General features: G+C 37.2%; 1 protein-coding gene across 2 annotated transcripts in view; it reads left to right on the forward strand.

Moving 5' to 3' along the window:
- Positions 1 to 21573, forward strand: part of LOC124624779 (WD repeat-containing protein 35) — a 199388-nt gene extending 177815 nt beyond the window's left edge. For both annotated transcript variants that reach the window (XM_047149129.1, XM_047149130.1), the window contains exons 20-23: positions 4202 to 4339; positions 11414 to 11574; positions 19677 to 19801; positions 20853 to 21573. In XM_047149129.1, the coding sequence (XP_047005085.1) occupies positions 4202 to 4339; positions 11414 to 11574; positions 19677 to 19801; positions 20853 to 21027 (599 nt within the window). In that variant the 3' untranslated portion in view covers positions 21028 to 21573. The remainder of the gene's footprint in view (positions 1 to 4201; positions 4340 to 11413; positions 11575 to 19676; positions 19802 to 20852) is intronic.
- Positions 21574 to 21854: the final 281 nt, after the last annotated feature.

The following is a 21854-nucleotide window of genomic DNA, read 5'->3' on the forward strand; positions in this document are numbered from 1 at the left end:
AGTTTTTCTTTATTGTATTTCAGTGTGAGACAGTTTGATTACTTACATATTAGTTTTAATATTTTATTATTGGGATCAGTCCCTAGCAATGGAACCATGTCAGTTGGACATAACTAGCAAATGATACTAGTGAAAAAAGTTGGAATGCTACCTTGCTTGACACAAATAAAATGTTCCATAGTGTAGGCGTGTGGACAGGACTGGAATGATTTTTTAACTAATGGGTGTACTGTACATCACTTTGGCAAATTAGAACTGAAGATCTCCAAGATCAGAGAAAAATTGTGCAAAATGAGGAAATTAAGAAGAAAAAATTATTTTTTAAAAGAAAAGTTAGCCAATTGACTTAATTGTTCATCCATTTTGCGCAATCATGGTTTCGGCTCTAAACCCATTCTCAGGAGTGTGTTGAACTCAAAATTAATAAAGTATACATAACATGCTGGTCATAGGAACAAGCAGTTATGTATTTGAAAACATTACTTATGTGTCTGATTTGTGTGTGAGATGCTGTCATCGAAACAACATATTTCTGGTTTTATAGACCAGTTGTCATATTACAGGATATGACCACATATTGAAGATACATAATATAGCTGACTTTTGCACAGTGAAAAACCACTAACACACAGTATGGCATATTTAATAGCTGCTGTAGTCCTATGACCTGCATTAGTCACTACTGTTCTTCAGCTGACGTTAACATAAGTCAATTCAGTGGCAGAGATCATAACAAAGTGGCACAACTGTGTGAGCCACATGATCTTCACTTAACCAGACATATTACTAGGAAAGAGAAAGTGGATATATATATTTAGATAATGCTTAACATGTCCTTGTAACACACACTTATACCAGGTTCTTGCTGGTGTACATTGTAATATTCTAAACTCAGAGTGTAAATATAATCATTTTAGATGCACAGTAAAATTTTGATCTTCAACCATTGCATGGGTGCAGTATTATAAAATTGTAATTCACTGATTTATGGAGACTTACATAATAGATGTCGTGCCTGTGCAATAACTTCTATGATCCATGTGAAGTGTTGGGTCTGCCACAGAACTCATAAACTGAAAGATCCTGAGTCAGAACTATTCACGGACATTCTCTACACATTACTGAAGTATGGAAGTCCCCACTACATCATATGACTATTCAGTAGAGTGAGAACAAAGGTAGCTGGGGGTGGCAAGGGGGTAATAGAGTGTGGAGAGAGCGGAGAAGAGGATAGGTGAAGATAAGTGGGACGTGTTGGGGTGGCTGAGAGATGGAATAGATTTGGGGGTGTGCGTAGGGGAGTTAGGGGTGCAGGGTAAGCAGAGCATGGTATGTCTGTGAGCTATATTATATACCTTACCATACACTTCAGTATCACATGAATGTCTGTTAAATTCATATTGATGTACTTCTGTTACTTATAGCATATGAATTCCTGAACCAAATGTAATAGGTTCTGTATACATTTCTAACATAGTACATCAATATGCTATATTATGTACCCAGACCATACACTGCAATATTACATGAATATTATTAAGTACATATTTTTGTAGCCATACTACTTAAAGCATGTGAATATCTCAACCAAACGTAATAGGTTCTATACACTTTTTTCAAGGGGACATACATTCCTTTTACAGATAATAATCAAAAATTACTGGGAGTTGTTAAAATTGTAAAATTACCATCTGTTGTTGAAAAGTCATATAAGACATAGATGGTAGATACTTCTACATGAAGACTAACTTAAGCTATTGTGCAAAACTAAAAGAAAATCATAGTTCAGTGATGTCACTATAAGGTAATATGGTCCTTAAATTACATCTATATGGGGTACATAAGCCAGCAGCCTAAGAAAGTACTTTAGGGTTTGGAGAAGGGGGAGGGGTAATTGGAGTTGGAGGAGAGAACAGGGTGGGTGGAGGAGGGGGGGATGGTACATTAGTATACTAGCCTATGTACTTGAGCATCGCTAGATAAGTACCCACTGCCCCCCTTCCTCGTAATACCTTTGATAAAGCAAAGATCATTTGGCTCGCACAGTGGTGCTACTTTGTTATTATCTCTGCCGCTGTATTGACAGATGTTTACGTCAGTTGGTGAACAGAAGTGACTAATCCAGGTCACAGGAATACATTGCCTGTGAAATACACCATACTTTGTGTTAAATGTTTTTCACTGTGCACAATATCAGCCATATTATGTGCCTTCGATATGTACACATATCCTGTAATACAGTACGACAACTGGTGTGTAAATCTAGAAACATATTCTTTTGATGATGCCATGTCAAAAACAGGTCATACAAATTTTAATATGTAAGTAATGTTTTTAAATATGTAATAAACACTTGTTCCTATGCCCAGCAGTGTATGATATGTACACATTAATATTTTCAGTTCATTGTGTACTTGAGGGTGGCTATAAAGCCAAAATCATGATTCTGTTAAGTAAATGAACAATTGACAGTCAAATCACAGAAATTTCTTTTAAAAAATTCTGTGTGGCTGTGGTGCTCTATTAAGTAAAGGTCATTAGTCGAAAAAAATTAATTTAGTATGCAGATGTGCACATTGATATATTATCTTTCATTGAATGATAAAACACATGGTTTAGCAAGAAAGAAAAATCTTAAAGAAAAAAAGAGTGTTGATTGGGTAAACATAGAGGAAAGGAAGGGAATGTGTGTTGTTCCAGCGTAATACTTTAATTTTCCAGGCTTGTTATTAAAGTCAGAAAGAAGCTTTTGGTTGTATAAAATGAGTGTGGGAATTACTCAATGACAAAAATGTGCCATGGTCATACTGATGACTACTTTGTCTTTTACTGTTTTCTCTATAAATTATGTCTTTATCTCCTACAAATGATTCTTCATTTTCTAAAACAGATCAGAATTTTGTGAAATATATGTGTGCACACTTTGTGTGTGTGGTGTGTATCTGTTGGGACAGGGTGGGTGTATCTGTAATAATAAATGTGCCCTATCACAGTGGAGTTGGATGTTTTATCCACAGGAAAAAAAATTGAACATAAACTGACTGCTTATATGTGTGTATAGGAGAGAAGAAAGTAATATGGCAGTTTGGTAGGGGTAAGGATGTGGGGCGATGGAACAAGGATGGAATGAGGGGATAAAATGAAGCAGAATTGTGCAAGACTGATTAACCTCAGTGGTAGTAGCAAATTGTAGACTGCGAATGGTGACACTCAAAAACCAAAACAGAGCAAGGAAGGCCGCAATAACAGCATTTCAGAGTATGCACATCATATCATCAGTATCACATATGTATATCATCAGTAGCAGATGATTCAACAATTTTCACATGAATAGCATAGTTTAAAACAGACTTGTACTTCATCAATTTGCAGACACAATTTACCCAATGTTGTCCAGATAGTCAGGTGGGCAATGGGAACATGAGGCAGTCACTGCAAGTCTGAGCCAGCTCCTCCCTCCACTACACAGAACACGTATGGGATACTGCACATGCTGATATCATGGGTCACACTACATCTCACAGACTATAAATAATAATAAACCACCATTATGCAGCTGCATCTTTTCTCATTTTATCACAATATGAACTTGATTTTGTTGATTTGTTCATGCATCATGTCTTTGAAATCGATTGTTTCTGGGATTTGTGTTAACATAACCTGTAACCTGTATGAGAACATCATTGAGGAAGGTTGACGGGAGCCACCTATCTGTATGTTTGCATAAACTTTGTTTGCAGCGTTTTTTTTTTTTTTTTTTTTTTTTTTGTTTTTTTTTGTGCGTGTGTGTGTGTGTGTGTGTGTGTGTGTTCTGTACTTGAGGTAGGAAGAGAACGACTGCTAGTGACCAGTTAAATCAGTGGTGCCTGTCAAAAAGTTCCATGCAGAGTGACTGATGTTCCAAACTGCCTGCTAATTTGATTACAGCCCATGTTGATTCAACTTACAATTGCTTGAAATACAATGTTTGAACTTTTCAAGGAAATATTTTTATTTTGTGTCTGTTACTGAAATGATTATGTTATTTTTAAATAGTAACTTACAGACTGAACTAGATGTGAAAGAGTGACAGCTGAGATTACCAGGAAACCACCTATGTATAATTAATGTTCATTGCCTTGCTGTTGCAACTATTGCTACAGTGTACAATATGTAAATTAAATTAGAAATTAGATACTGATATTTTCTTATCACCGTTTAGGTGGCCGAAGCACAGCATTGATGGGCTTGCTCAATAGTGATACAGATTCTGATCTAGATACCAAACATGTTGACAATGCATGGAAAGGTGCAGAAGCTTATCACTTTTTTATGCTTGCTCAGAAACAGTTGTATGAAGGTAAGAAACTCTTCTTTTTCTTCCCCCTCCTCCTCTTCCTCCTTGAACAGTTACATTACAGAGGGTCAACTTTCCTAATTTTCAAGGCCTTTTTAGTCCATCAGTATGCACCTTGTTTTATCAGACATGTATTATTAGTGTCATTTCCTCTTTGATGATGGAAAGACTTTTCTTCACAACATAGACATCAAGTCTGAGTAAGATGTGGTCATTCCATCGTGGTGATCTTATCTGTATTATATGCTACTTTCATTTCCATTACAAACCTTACCCTTAAGAGTGACTTCAACAAGACCACTGCAAACCTAGAAAATGGCAAGCCAAACTCTGTCAGTCAGAAATGAAATTGCTACAAAAAATTTATGGAATGTTGAAGGAGTCTTGTTTGTGAGTTTAGTGAAATATGGAATGATAATTGGTTGTGAATCATACTATGAGGCAGTAGCAGTTCAAAACAAATGATGCGCTGTCATTTTTTTGCCTCACAATCTTTGGCCCCGATCTGCGTAACAAACACAAGAATTGTGGCATCAGTAAAAATGGGATGTTTTGAACAATCACCTTGCAGCCAAAACTTTGCTCCAAATGATTTTCACCTCTTCAAGCTCAAAGAAAGGGACTTGGCTCCTATCACTTGACTCTGATGAAGAATTTCAAGATACCGTTTTAAGGAGGTCATTGCAATCTCAGGGGGCAGAATTTTGTGTAGAGAGACTTTGTCACAACTTTTTCATTTATTACATTGTATTTGTTTCATACAGAAATGTACGTAATATTTGTTGTTGCATTGTCTTGTATAATCTTCCATTGGGCATACTACTGGCTACTGATACACGAGATAAACACTTATGTGCTGTTTAAAATATTTTTCATAAATAAAGCAGCTGGTAGCAATTAGATGGCATGACTTGTTTCATGTCCACATTGTGGCAGCTTCAGCATGGGAACCTCTTAGTCTGATATCACCTCCAGTGACTATTTCCTATAGCAGCCCTTAGCAACGTGTACTGTGCTACACGATGTAGCTATAATTTTACTGGCAGTTAGCAGCTTATGTCAGTTTCAGTGACTTTAATTCTACGTGGTTTTAAAATTAACTTCTTAAAGAAGTATTGTTATGTGACAAGTATTATTGCTCTTAAATTTGTCTGTTAGGTGCAACGATGAGTACAACTTTCTTATAAATCTGTTCAGAATGAAAACTGTTTATTCCTATTTTTATCTATATTGCTATTTATTTATGATCTTTCTAGATAATTATGGATGAAGACACCCATAACCAGTATCGAAACATGGTAAAAGTAAAATTTCATTACAAACAGTCAACTGTTTTATATTTATCATATCCTTACAAGATGATAATCTTCTGATAAATTTATTTTGACTGTTCCAGTATTATTTTCCAGATAGCCTTTGTTTATTACAATTGTAGGTGCGTTTTTACCATTATGTCATGGAAGGTTCAGCTCAGTGGGTAGCTATGTTCATAGCTACTATTTACAATGTAATTTCAATCACAGGCAACTTAACATCACTCACAAAGGGAGGCCATGGCGTTTGGAATGCGGATTTACTGCAAACTTTGTACACGATTAGTACTCCGTAAGGACAACAAAATGTGTAAGGAGTAGTGTGTACATCTCAAGCATTATTGAGAAAATCACAAGATAATTTCAGTCATCAAATATGTACCTGTGCGTGGCCTTTATTATCATAAAGCGGTGGCAGCTGAGTGGTTAGCGCCCAAGCCCCGTAATCCTAGGTCGTTGTATTGAGTCCCATTCGTCACTTCTTCTTCTTCTGCTTCTTCTTCTTCTTCTTCTTCTTCTTTACAGTCATATTCTTTTGTATTTATATTACAATTGATATAATGGGAAAAATACATGTAATCAGATGAACTTTTATTAAATTTACAATGTTATTTGGCAGTCTAGAAATTTTTGTCATCACAAATAATATAATATTCATAACTACCGACTAGTAAAGGACCTGACGCATAAGTAGTAGTAGTAGTAGTAGTAGTAGTAGTATGGTATTCTGCCTTACGGTAGGTCTTGTCATGGGTTAAGCTCTTCCACTTTTGTCTGTCCATAGCCAGTCTTTTCATTTTTGAATATTTGTCTCCTTTGATATTGTCCAGCATTTGATATCTTCTTCTTCCTCTTCCCCTTTTTCCCTCCACCATTCCTTCTATTCCTTCCTTCAATAAACAGTCCCTCCTCAAACAATGTCCAATCCAGTTCTGTTTTCTCTTTCTGATGACTTTCAGCATGTTTCTTTCTCCTCCAACCCTTCTTAATACTTCTTCATTCCTTACTCAGTCTTCCCATTTCACTTTTTCCAGTCTTCTCCATATCCACATCTCCAATCTTCTTTCATCTTCCTTCCTCAGTGTCCAGGTCTCCACACCATATAAACCATAAAGTGATATTGAAAATGTTTGCTTGTCCGTGATTTGAGAAATCCCTTATACCTGGAAGGAACCCGAGACTACTTGTTACCTGCAAGTTTTGACTGCCGCAGACAGCTTTCAAAAGATGTACAACTAATCATCGCTTTCAACATTACGAGTACAAGTTTCAGGATGGTATTTCTCGTAAAAACATAGAAAACATAAAGTTAAACAGCACCAGCTGCATTGAATAAATACTACGTTTCCACGCAAGGTCTTTTGAGGTTTTCCATGGAAAAATAAACCTCACTAACATTTTTAAAAACCTCTCTTTCATCTGATAATTTGGAAGCAAACCATGCATAACACAGCATTTCCTTGAATATCGGCGCTGATAATTGGTCATGCAGTATTGAGAGTATTTTAATAGTGTCTACGTGAGAAGCAATTTCTCGTTCTCTTTCAATTAAATAAGAACAATTTTGAAGATGTTTAATGAAATGTTTAACTTGCCTGTAGAAATAAACATCACACGGTTGGCAAATTGGCATGCATTTCGGAGGTACGACATTAACCGTACATGTTCCAAGTGATTCGTCATCGGTGAAAAATTTCGCTGTACAAACCAGGATTCGTCTGACCCCCCCCCCCCCCCCCCCCCAAGAATCTATTATTAATAAGAATTTTTCTTTCTTCATGTAGGGAAGCATGACACTAAAGAAAAATTAACAATATAATTGCGTGGTAAGGTTCCCAGATTTCGAACTCATTACAACGACATTCGGAAGACCTTTCATTAATTTGTCAACGATGTTCTGAACCTTTGGTCCAAAGTTCCCTGTGGCTTCTAGCAAACAAAGAAACACATGTGGAAATAATTCGCCACACAATGTTATCGTATATTTTGCCGTGTACGAGTGTGTCACCTTATTCATATTGCGCCTTCTGACAAACACGGTCTTCGAATTTCTTTCGGTGGGAGTTCTGTTGTATATGAACTGGTACTGACAACCTGTCTGGTCTGTATTGATAACAATTTTTTTTATTTATTTTTAAAATTTTTTTTTTTTTTTTTTAATTCCGGATGACTGCCCTCGTCTGCAATTGAAACTTTCTCACAGCTTCAAGCGTTTCTTCCGCAGATACACATTCCCTCAAACTCACATACTGCATGATCTTCCTCTGCCGAATTCTGTGCCGTAGTTTGAATTTTTTTATCCATGAAAGCGATGCTTTGAAGATGAAGTCCTCCGATTGCAATTGGCCTGCGGCAGCCAGGGTTCACTGCTGTAGGCTTCTGGTTGTTACCTGAAAAGTAAAATCAAAGTTTCATTTTATTAATATAATTATTTCTTCGAATGAGGTTGTTGAAGATATAGCAAATTAGATGTAGAGTGATGAAAATGAACACTTACTTGCTGATAATTTTGGTGAGACTCCACGAGGTCCTCAAATCAATTACCGAATATTTATCAATCGTTGATCCTCCAGGTTTTATGTTTTTTCCCATCTCTTCAAATCATCTTTTCTTGTCAAACTTCTAGACCTTTTTATCTGGAGAGTTCGAAGACTCCATTTGGGGTGTTCTTTTGCCAGTTTAACAACTTTTATTTTGGTCTCCAACGGAACATAATCGCCTTTTGATGCCTTTTCTGCTGGCTCATAATCTCCATCGTCAGATGAATTTTCTTCAACTTCACGGAATTGATCTCCTTTGTCTACTTCATCAAAATGAATAAGGTCCTCATCAGTGATGAGTATTTTTTCTCCTAACATTTCCACGGTAGCCCGATACAGTTCTTCTCCAATCACCATTGCATCAGCAGAAATCGTTGCTGATGCTTCTGTATAGATGACGTCCGCTTCTTGAAGAAGACTCTCAGAATGTACAAACGCATCTTTCAAACAATGTTTCGCAACTGCACTATGGATTGAATATTCATGACTTTCCTCACCACAGTTCTCGACGAACTGGGTGTCACTTCCATTTTTCTAGTCATGATGTAAGGTTTTATACTTCATGAACAATTCGCACATGCGTTATTTCTTCCTGCTGCATAAGCAAGGTCTCACTGCTATGCGAGTTAACCATTGAATGATCCCCATTCCGCCCCGTTTTGAGCCTGGCCCCGTTGGTCGGTTACTAGTCTGTAGTTATGAATATTATGTTATTTGTGATAATAAAAATTTGTAGACTGTCAAATAACATTGTAAATTTAATAAAAGTTCATCTGATTACACGTATTTTTCCCGTTATATTAATTGTTAATTGTAATATAAATACTAAAGAATATGACTGTGTTGGGGGGGGGGGGGGGGGGGGTGATGAACGGGACTCAATCTAGTGACCAACGACCTACGATTACTGGGCTTGGATGCTACCCACTCAGATGCCGGTGCTTCATGATAATAGCGGCCACGCACATGTACATATTTGATGACTGAAATTATCTTGCGATTTTCTCAATAACGCTTGAGAAGTGCGTGCTACTGCTTGCACATTTTGTTGTCCTCATGGAGTACTACAAGTGTATGAAGTTTGCAGTAAATCTGCGTTCCAAACGCAGATCTGACAAAGATACAAAAATCATTGTGAAAGTGTGTGATAAAGTATGTGATAGATAATCAATGTCTATTGATTTGTCTTGTCAAAGGTCTCAGATACTAATAGAGTAAGTATCACCTTTTCATGATTACCAGTTTCCAGTGCATATTACTGAACATTTTCCACAAATCTCTCTCTCTCTCTCTCTTTTTTTTTTTTTTTTTTTTTTTAGCAGTCCACTGTGTACTTACATATATTGTAACCTGTGTGAACCGTCATGTATTATGGCACACATGCCTGTATGTTGTATGTATGTTTTACCTATTTGTTTCTTGTGTAGAAAAGGTGGAAATTAGGAACCAGCCTGATACTTGTCATGACTGTGTCGGTACATTAAAATGATCCACAAAATTAATGAGACATATTAAATTATCATCCAGTTAATTGCCTCCACAGTGTAATTAATTAAACACTATTATGATTAACGCCAAAAAGTTGCAAATTTAAGTTTGAGTAGTGGAACTAAAGCTGTACTTGGTCAGATTCACGCTTACCACCAATCCTCAAACCTCTCCCACTTGCTAGATGCAAGACAGTGCCACATTTGCTATCCAGTAGCATCCAGGGCTACAAAAATTTAACCACGTCTTTTGCCAAGGCTTCTGCAACTATCATCATGCCCAGAAATGAGAAAGATCTTAACCACAATTCTTGTCACTTCTCTCAGTGGTATTCTGCTATAAAAACAATATCCTTATGCCACATATACTCCCAACCCCATGTCACATGAATCATATGAAAGACCCAGGTGCTAGAGCTGTCTAGTGCTCCCACCCAGCTCATCTTATTCCATTCCAGTCACAGGCATATCTTTCACTATTAGAGGCAGGGCTGTAGGTGGAAACAGTCATTTCATATACCAGTTTCACTTTAACTTTTGCCCAGCCTTAATGTGGGTATGAGCACAAACCAAGGGTTCACCAAAATGAAAGACCACCACTAAAAACTATGGTCAAGAACACAGTTGCCCACCTGGTGGCAGAACAGGGCGCTGAGCAAAACTGCTCGACATCAATGGGTGCTTTGCTGCTTTGTAACCCGAGTCCTATAGACCCTTCTCCTGGGACCAGGTCCTGGCTTCTCTGAATTATGTAGACAGGAATTATCCTTACACCACATCTCTTGAACCCACAATCCTCATGACCTCAGTCTCTTCTGGCACTTGCCCCATACCCAACTCCACATAATTCATTGCACACACACATCATCTCTGCAGTTCCCTTCTTCTTCTATTCCAGCTCACCCTCCCAATCTACTCTCTACTGCATGCCACACACAACTCCTCATGTCTTCTTCAGGGTGAGCTAATGAGTGCTGCATTCATTTCCCATTCCCTTGCTGGCTCTCCCTCCCAGCCCTTAGCCAGCATACCTTCCATCCTTACCTTCTCCCCTCTGCCCCTCCTGTCCCCTCGCAGTGAATTCACCCAATACAAGCATTCACCCCAGACAAGCTAAGCTGCAACACCAGTATGATGTAGTCAGCTTGGGTAGATTGTGTTAAATTGCACAACAGGGTGAAAAAAGGCTATATTAGTAACCAATACCCTGTAAACAAAAGCTGCATAAGGAAAAACAGAAACTGCACTATTTTAACAACAGCTATCATTTATTTACATGATGGGCACAGCTCACCTCCTCAACAGTTCTTTGGTTTAGGTGAAATTTTACATTCTGCCTCTGGTAGATATTGCCTTGTGATATAAGAATAAGGAAACCATTTACAATATTTCACAGTAATTTCACACACAAAAGAATATCATGTATGAAATTACTGTGAAATCTTGTAAATGGTTTTCTTATTCCAGTATTGCAATTTCTGGTACAAAATAATGTCATTACTTGAATATTATGGAGTATCAAATGATGTTCCGAATACTTTTGCAGTATAGCTTTTATTAGTTCATGTTTCAGTTATATTTAATCTTGCAGTTGTTGTGTGATAAATAATGTAATAAATCAATGTTCTTTAGATCTCACAATACAGTAGATGTATGAGATAATTTATGTGCCATAGTTCTGCTTGAGAATCCAAACTTTTTGGAAGCTATTAAGATTTGATACCTCTATTTTTACAGGCAATTTTGAAGCTGCAATGAAAACTGCCCTCCATCTACGTGAATATGAAGATATACTTGAATCTGAGGATGTATATTGCATACTTGCATTGGCCAGCAGTGCAAATAAGGCATTTGGAGTTTGTTCTAAAGCGTTTATCAAACTTGAATCTCTTGAAACGGTAAGCTTCCAGTTACTCAGCAGTTGTATTGTTAAACTGTTTTACGGAGAGTATCAGCTGAGTTGTATACAGAGAGAATTCAGAAAGTTACTCACTTAGCTGCAGCTACCTCACTTGTTAGTCATCCACAAAAGCACCATATTCCCAGTTGTATAGGAGCCTGTAAACACCCTCTCCATAAGTGTGCCAGAGTAGTTGCAACAGTACTGCAGATGTACCATTGTTATTCATCAGACACATACCCTGAAAAGAAAGTATTTGTAGGTCTTTCAAAAGCAGAGACTTGATGTGTCTGTAATAATTATGAGTAATAATTAATTATGAGTGTGTCTCCAGTTGCCAGAGACTGCTGTTGTGTGTGTGTGTGTGTGTGTGTGTGTGTGTGCGCCGTGGGGGGAGGGGGGGGGGGGGGGTGCGCGCACTATTTTCGACAAAGGACTTGCTGGCTGAAAGGTTATTAGTGACAGTAGCAATTGTATTTTTAAAAAATTTACCTCACTTACTCAGTTTTTACCCTGATTGAATCCAGCTTGACTTGTGTGTTAGCTTTCTACCCAACCATTGAACTTTGACTCAGCACTCTTTATAGTTCACAAGAAAAATATGGAACCTGTTGATCAATTCTAAAACACTCCAAGTGATTCTGTTGGACCTAGTGATCCCTTAAGAGAAACCAAGAGGGTAGCCGGTAAGTTGAACTAAAGTAACAAGACATTCCCATTGTGTTAAAAGATTTTTGTATCTAATAAAAAAGGTAACTCAAGAGCTTTTCGTAAGGTCAGTAATCTTCTTAAAAGTAATGCTCTTAGAAAACATTTGATTATAACTCGTGTGATAGGGTGTGTAGCTGAAGCCATGATAACTTCTGAACTCCTAAAGAAGTCAAAATGAGGTATACAAAGGGTGTTCAAAAAGTTTTGCACAGTCGTCTCTATATATATATATACTTTTTTTTTTTTTTTTTTTTTTTTTTGCAGGACGAAAATGAAATTTTTTGTGAACATACTTATAGCTAAATGTTCCAAGTTGGTATATAAAAGTATTCTCTTTTATTTACAAGTGAGCCATAATGGACCGTGAAGTAGATGTCAGATTGCAACAACGGATGGTGAGGGAGTTCCTCTTCAAGTCCGGCGATCACTTTGCTCATTGATTCACAGGAAGTTGCTCCCTGTTTGTGGGGAGGACACAGTGGATCGCAGCAGTATCCAACGGTGGTTGCAGAGGTTTGAAGAAGGTGATTTCTCTCTACTGGACAATCCACGATGCAATAGACCATCGATGGCAGTGAGTGATGTGAATAAGGAGACCATTGATCAAATCATCCAAAATGACATGTGTGATGACATGACAGCTTGCTAAAATGACTCATTTGTCACTGGGTAGTGTGGTATCACTGGTACAGTCACTAGGGTACAGAAAAATCTGTTCAGATTGGGTGCCTAGATTATTGACAAGAGAAATGAAAACGATGAGGAAGAATGTGTGCGAGGTTCTCGTGAAGACCTTTACTGAAGAGTGGAAACAGTGTTTTGACGGTGTCATTATCCAGGATGAAACATGGTTGTTTTTGTCCAAACTGAGAGCAAAACCCAATCCATGGACTGGCCCTTGGAAGAAGAAACTGAGACTTCCATGAACAGCAGGCCGAAAGATGGTGGCCTCCTTCTTCTGAGATCAGTGTAGTTTCATTTTCATTGACTTTTTGGAACCTGACTCCACAATTAACCAGGACCATTACTGTTTGTCATTGGACAAGACCACAGCTTCAGGGTCAGCTTGTCAGACTACACCATGACAATGCCAAACCCTATACTGCCCATATGACGCAAGAGAAAATCAGAAAAATGGGTTGGAAAATTGTTCCTCATCCTCCCTACAGTCCGGACTTGACTTCGTCTGATTTTTACCTCTTTGGTCATCTGAAGGTCCACCTACACGATGAAACATTTGATAGTGAAAAAGACCTTATTTTCTGTGTCAAGTGATGGTGTAAAAGTCAATCCCTAGAATTTCACCAAAGTGGATTTACATCATGGAAAGAACATTGGGCCAGCTGATGGAGGCTACATTGAGTAGGTTCAATGTATAGCTAAATGTTGCAAGTATATTCACAAAAAATTTCATTCTCCTCCTGCAAAAAATAAGAAAAAAAATTTATACGACTGTGCAAAAGTTTTTGAATGCCCTTTATATTTATCGATGAGAAAGACAAACGGTAAACTGAAAAAGACATCACTTTTACTTTTTATTTCTTGTGTTACCTGAATATATGAAATTATTTTTTCTGTGCCTCAAGATACACCCATACATTATAAATACAAAGAAATGTTACAGGTTCCAGCAGTTTGGGCACACTCCTTTTGTATTATGTGGGCATAGCGACTTGTGTGAAGTGTGGCATGGCACCCCTTTTATGTCCCTGATAAATGTGTCAGCATAATCATTCATATTAGAGCAGGCAATTACTCAATCTTTGCTGAGGAAGAAAAAGTTCAAGGAATCTAGGTGATGAAATACACACCCTACCTTAGGGGAGTGAAACAGCTGAAGGCGACACGAGCTACATCATTTAAAACATCCTAACAGTTATCTTAAGTTTTAGAATTTTCAATTATGTAGAAAAGAATGTTTCAAATAATGTAGCTTGTAGGAAATAGGTCCCACTTGTACCTGAGTATGTATTTATAAAACCTGTACAGGAGGACAGCCACTGAATCTGCGATCATGCCCAAGGTAAAGCCTGAAGATGCAGACGAGGTGAACGTGCAATACAACACAAAATTTATAACAGCAGTATCTTCAGTGAGATTCACTATATAATTTCCTCCAAAACAAAGAAAACAGAAACAGAACACCACTAACCCTTTTGCACCAGTGAACTTCTGTAGAAATCTGGAGGGACTGTGCTGCTCAGCCGGTGAACTGCTGCAGAACTCGAGAGGGACCTGTGCCACTCAGCTGTAGCAGTTCTGTCTCTTCTGGTATCTATGTGCTTCACTAACTCTACTTCTGTGGACATTTTGACCTTTCCAGCATCTAGCAGCTGTGTTGGAGGACTGTAGAGTTAGCAGTAGACTCATTAGATAACAGTTGCAATCAGTTTTAAAGTGTAGTTTCAGCTTCTGTTGCACTACTGATTTCCTGCCTTGTTTCAGCTCTTTACTGATGTGGTGAGCTCCTCACTTAGATGTGTTGTAAGGAATGCAATACAACACTGTGCGCCTTTCCGTGCTTCACAATTTATCATAAACTGAAGAATTTTTTTAATGTAACACTCTTTGAGATGAAATTGACGTAATATAATGTAAACCAAATGTAAATGAACATTGATGTACATGTGTAAACAAAAATAACTTTAAACAATGGAAATCCAGGATGGAATAATGACAATATTATGAAAAGGATAGTTGCTACTCACCATGTAATGGAGATGGCAAGCCTGGCCTTGGCAACCACAGACAGTGGTCATGTGTGAGAGTTGTGTTTGCGCACATGTGTGTGTGTGTGTACTTATGTGTGTCATCTAATTCTGATGAAGGGCTATTTGGCTGAAAGCTTTGTCGTGCCTATGTGCAACTCAGCATCTCTGCTATATGGTGAGTAGTGACTACCTTTGTCATAATAGTGTCAGAAATAACATTAAACACATGTTTCAAATAATGAAGCATCCACCCCACCATTGCTGCGTCCGAAACTGTGAATCTAATAGAAGATACAAAAAAATTACACAAATTGTCTAAAAGATCCAGAACAACCTTTTTATCCAAAATGAAGATCGAAAATTTGAATATATAGAAATATTTTCCCAAATAAGCATTTAAAATAATGTCTTACCATTGTAATTAAACTGTGAGTGTGAAAGCAGGGACAGAGAAAGCCCATGGCAGGGGATAGGAAGGAGTTTACTGTACAGTGTGCATGAGCACGACTCGACTAAAACAATGCCAGCGTGAAAGGGTTAATGGAAGAATCAAGCTCTTTGTTCTTCATTACATCATTACACTTCCTGCCGTGTCTCATCTTGTCACGTTAGTACCCAATGCTGAAGTCATTGGCTTCCAGCATTGATTCTTCTTTGCCTGTTGACATGGAATGTTAAAAGAATGAAAAACATGCAGTGAAGTATAAATTACTTCAGAATTTACATGAAAGAACTGAAGCTCCTATTGGAGGTGAAGAGACTGATTTTAAACCAATCTTAAAAACTCCACTCCAAGGTTACACTCTTCACTTAAAAGATTAACATAGTATTGTTGTCAACAAGATTATAAGTGGAGTACAAGGTAAGATTGGGCAGGAATGTCAAAGGAAATCATCCTTGTTCATTTAAAAGGGACTGTCCTGTCTTTCACCTAAATCAGTTTAATAAAATTTAAATTTGGATGGCCAGATGAAGATTTTAACCCCATGTCATTTGGAATGTTAGCCTAGTCCCTTAGCTATTCTATCACGCTGCTCAGCCCCAGTGGAAAAAGCACAAAAAACAAAGTTACACTTTTAGTGAGCAGCTTGTAGTACTGCTCATCAGCAGTCCCATTAACCACATATGTCCAAGCTGTTACTGCTGCCATACATGCCTCACTGCTACTACTTCTATTATGCCCCAGCTCAGTGTACTTGGCACTGCAAGAATGCTTCAGTAGAAAGGCTCTGAGAGAGCATGTTATTCATCTTCCCTCTTAGTGTCTGGTACTAGTGTTGATACTAAAACATCAGAGACATTCATGAGGTTGGGGATGAGCACTCACCAGGGGGATGTTGCATTGCAGGCAAGTGACCACAGCAGCATAAGCCTCGCACTGTGTGGTGGGCATGTCCAGTTGCAGTGTGCTGCAAAGTATACAAACACTTTGCCAAACTGTTTGCCACTAGTATCAACTGGATTGGTCTCTCTTTAACTATGTGCTTCCTGGATGTCACCTATGGATCTTCATCAGATTTTTTAACTGCTGTTAACGACTTTTGTCTGAGAATTTGTTTCCTCACATAATGGAGACTCTGCAAGTGATATTCTTTCTACTGTTTCCCAACTTTTGATCTGTGTTTCCTTGTGTATTCACTTATTTTATGAATATAAAGCTTAATGTCAATACTTAATGCTTGATGATGTCATCGCCTTCTACAGTGGATATCTTTTTGTGGGGAGGGATCAGGCTTTTGGAGTACAAGACACCAATAGATGCTGCAGAAGACCTGGTTTTCTGTTTTGGCTGAAGCTTAAGACATTATTTGTGAAATATCTTGCTGTTTTCAGCTTGTTAGATAATCATTAGCATGCAAATGCCAGTTGTGCATATACACAAATGAACGGCATTTTCAGCAACATATCTAATATAATATTAATCACACAACACTGTGAACACCATCTCTAATCGCCACTAATATCAAAACCTTGATGTATGCACTAACAGGGGAATATTCCACCTGTGACATTTTTCCGGTTCCATACCTCAATCGGTAAAAATAGAACTCTTATAGGACCACTTTGTTGTCTGTTTGCCTGTCTCTCTGACTGTAAAAAACCCTTTTTTTCAGTAATGGGTAGATGTATCAAGTTGAAATTTATGCCACATAGTTAGGTCCATGGTTCCTTGGCAATGCAATCAAAAGATATGGCTATTTATGTTGCATATTTTGACACTTGAAAACTTGCTCATTAAAACCATAGAGTACTTCTCATTGACCTAGAATCATGAAATTTGGCAGCAATCAAGATTTCACAGTACAACAAAAAGGCAACATCAGAAAATTGTTAATTTGTAATTATATCACATGAAGTAATTTTATTTGTTATCCAACTGAATGTCTGTCCATTTGTCTGTTAAGACATGTTTTTCCAAAGAACAAGTAGAGTTATTGAGTTGAAATTTATGTCACATGCTAAGGTCTATGGTCCCTTGGTGCTGCAAAAACTTGATGCTTCTAAGTCAATGCAATTGAAAGATACGGCCATTTGTATCACATATTTTGATACTTGCAAACTCACTCATTAAAACCTGTAGGGTACATCCCTTTGACATAGAATCATGAAATTTCTCTGGAATCATGGTTCACAGCACAAGTAAAGGGAAAAAATTGAAGAATTAGTAATTTGTAGTTGTATTATACAAAAAATATTTATTTTGCCATTTGTTACCAACATAGAATTCCTGGGGCCGATATCTTGCCAGTATCAGTGTCAATAACAGGCAAAAGTTGGCAAGAATCTCAATTCCCGGGATGGATGAACTGTCTATATACACAATTTAGTTTGTATGGAATCCTTAGAGTGTGAGTCCTACTCATAACTGGCCAGTTTTTTTATCTCCTCCAAACACACTAAAATTTTGTCATGTTCACCACCCAAATTTCATACTCAACTGACCAACTAATAACTTGGCAAAGATAAAAGAAATCGGTCCACCTTTCATACAGAGTGATTTAAGGTGGAATTATCACATAACACTAGTTGCTGGAAATGCAAGTGCCAAACTAAAGTTCATTGGAAGAATTCTAAGGAAACTTAATTCACCCATGAAGAAAGTATTTTACAGAATCTCTGTTCATGTGATTCTTGAGCATTGCTCATCAGTCTTACAGGGTAGGATTAAAAGAGTGGATAGAAAAGATTCTAAAAGACTTGTGTATCTTGTCACCAATTTGTTTAGTCAGCACAGGAGAATCGTGGAGTTGCTCAGTAACTCTAGTGGTGGATGTTAGAAGAGAAGTGTTGGTCATTGTGTAGAGTTTTACTGTTAAGAGTGTAAAATTCCAAGAAGATTATAGGAATAAAATAAATTCGACCCACATATGTCTCACATAATAGCCATGATGGTAAAAATCAAATAAATTGGAGCATTTTACAGCTTACCAGCAGCCATTCTTATTCACTGCTATAATAGAAACACAATGTACATCTGCCACACACTGCAAGATGACTTGGGAAACGTATATGTAGATGTATATAATTTTAAATGTTGAGCAAGTAAGAACCTCGAGGTTCATTGGTATTGATTCAGTGATACTGAAAAAACATATGCCAGAAGATGATGGGTACAAAACATTGTGACAAGACGATGCCACCACTTGGCTGATAACCCGAGAAGAATTCATCATTGAAAAAACATATCTCATGCTACATATCTACTGTCTCCTGGCTCCTTTCTTCACTGAAATTTGTATTTTATCGGCATTTAATATTTTTTTTGTGGGATCTAAAATTTAAAAAACCTCTCTCTCACCGGCCTGATTTAGCTTCACTGACCAGGATAGTAAAAACATGCGTATATTAAGGGAATTTTCATTCACAAAGCAGGCTTATCAAATTCACACAGTTCAATACTGTTCTATCCTGATTAAATTGAGCTTAACTTAAATTCCATAAGGCAGTGAAGCAATTTCGAAGTCTCGGTGCGACGAAAATTGTCAGTCGGTCTCCTGAAAACATATTTGTAATAATTATTAACTTTCGGTGATCACATGGGGAAGACCGGAGATCTGGTGGTAAGACCATGTTAGCCTATTTATTTATACTGGATATGTTGAGCATACAAAACGGCAGGTTTGTCCAGTGGAAATCAGACGTTCCCCACTGATCCCGTGCAACACAGCGTAGTAAGCAGACCTGTCAATAATAATCAGTTAAATAATACGCGAACACACTTACTTTAGTTTAGTTCATGTATTAAATTCCTTCTCATACAGAATCTCATCAAGATGGCAACTAGCTCAGCAATACATACATATACATCCTCCTCCTTTCATGGCTAATCAGCAAGAATTCCTTCATTCTTTTCATAAGAGAAAACATAGATAGCAGAGAAGCTATTCCATGGAGTAAATGGACACTCCAAGGAATAATGGGGCTTGAAATTACTTTGCATTGATAATCATCGTATATTAAAGTTTAGGAATCGGTAAGATAAGAAGAGATATTTCGAGATATGTACTGAGTTATATAATTTATAAAATTTCTGAAAATATCGCAGAGAGACCACAGCAAGAGACATTACAGGCAGAACCGCTGTCATACCAGATTAAATTGTTTCCTACTTGATGTCTGCTTGTATATCACAAGAAGCATTTGAAATAATTTAGATTTTTTTATCATTGAATTTCAGATTTCTGAAGCAAAGAGACAAGAATATGAAGACCTAGCAATGGATATTTTCACAAAATATACACCAAAAGACTCCAGACTCAACCGATCAGAATGTACTGCCTGTGAGACTATGGTGCCAGATGAGTGAGTAAAATATTTACGTTATCGTATTTCTCCTTCCATGTACGTTCTGATTGCAAAGATATGGACCCAGTATGCATGTTTCTAATAAATTAGTGATACCATGTTTTCTGTAATTTTTGTAATAGAAAGATAAGAAGCTTAAAACAATCAAACTTAGTTTTGAGAGAGAGAGAGAGAGAGAGAGAGAGAGAGAGAGAGAGAGGTGACTTAGTTAACTGTATGTAGAATTATCAAGATTATGTGGTGTGGTCAGTTTAGCAGTTGATAGTGTTGCAGAAAACCTTGAAAACATTGCCTGTCTCTAATGACCTTGTCTTCATCAGTGAAATGTTAAACCCTAATCTAACTTCCCGTAGTAATGTGGACACATCTGTCCATGAGGTACATGTACAAAATAATGATTTTTAAAGTGCATCCCATAATGAAAAATTCACACAGTCATACACTCATGTTTCATAGAGGTGTTACACAGAACTCTACATTAAGTATCTCATGTCATTCTAAAATTAATACAAATGTTGCTTAGGATTTGACTAATAATTTGGCTGGATCATACTGCTATTTATTTTACATGGTGTGAATCAAAGTCAACAGAATGAACTATTTGTGGATAAGAGAGAGATTTCTGTACAGTATATGAATGTCATACAAAATTCAATTTTTGTATTGTTCTGTCAACAGTGAGGTCATTTGCAGCTTATCCAATTTGTTTGTTTCTCTAACCAGCACTTTTGCTTAAAAATAGTTGAGGGCTGCTAATAATAGACACTGTCTGCTGGGATGGAACAGCAGTGCTAGTTATCTCACAACATTCACATTTATCATTGATTATTTACATCTGAGGACTGATTAGTATGGCAGTCACTTACTAATGAGTGTTTAATAGATACATTTTCTACTGATCTGTAGTCTGCCATAGACATTTGTCTAGCATAAACAAATATCTGAAGTGTAAAAATTCCTTTATACTATTATTATTATTATTATTATTATTATTATTATTACTACTATTATTCAGTAACACAGTTAAACTAAATTTTTCCTATTACAGGTTTAGAATGTGCCCAAGTTGTGGGACAAAGTTTCCTAGTTGTATTGCTACTGGGAGACCACTTTTGGACATGTCTTCAGTATGGACCTGTGGTGTATGCAAACATTGTGCTTCAGAACAAGATATGATTGTGCGACAGAGCTGCCCTTTGTGTCATGCATCTGTACAGCTGTAATGTAGGTGCAACCAGAAGAATTTTTCTGTTTCAAATTTAATCCATCCAACACACCAACACATTCCTCAGAGAGAAGGGGGATATGCAAGTTGTTGTTATTTGAGAATGTGTATACTTGACTTACATGAATTCATGTGTTTAGCAGAGAACATGCTATATTGTGTAGCTTATTTTGTCTGCATATTTATGTTGCCATCATATGGTATTTAAAACTTTTATTGTGATATTATGAATTCCGTCCTTAAATTTTAGTTGGTGAGAAAACAACTTTTACAGTTGCTCTCTGGATATATATACATTATAATGTAATTTATTAATTGCTAATGCCTTTGTGTTGTCATTAGTGTCAGCAACTGCTGCAATATTGTTCAAAGAGTACAAAAGATGAGCTAAAACTAATTCCGTCCATAAACACAAATAAACAAGAAACATCAGTATGAAAAATCATTAACATAGTTAAAAGTATATTTTAGGGAAATAATTGCACTTTAGTCTTGTAATCTTATTTTTATTGACATTACTAATAATAAACCAACTTTTTTTGTAACACTATTTATTTACTTCCAGCATCAAACATAAATGCTGTCTGAAAAGTATGATAGGGTGTTAAACAGGTGCAGACTGTAGCACGGAACAGAAATATCTGTATGAGGATACATCAGATAAAAAAGGCATTGAGTAGCAAATGTAGGAAGTGGTATGACTAATTGAGACCCAGGACAAAGTCCTCCTCTGGAATGTGCACACTTCTGCTCATTGTGGGGCCTGAGTGAATTGCCCCCTATTTCCAGCCTTTCCCAAAATATCCCTCTTTTTCTTTCTAAGAA

This window comes from Schistocerca americana, chromosome 1, assembly GCF_021461395.2.
Source record: "Schistocerca americana isolate TAMUIC-IGC-003095 chromosome 1, iqSchAmer2.1, whole genome shotgun sequence".
Classification (NCBI taxonomy): Eukaryota; Metazoa; Arthropoda; class Insecta; order Orthoptera; family Acrididae; genus Schistocerca; species Schistocerca americana.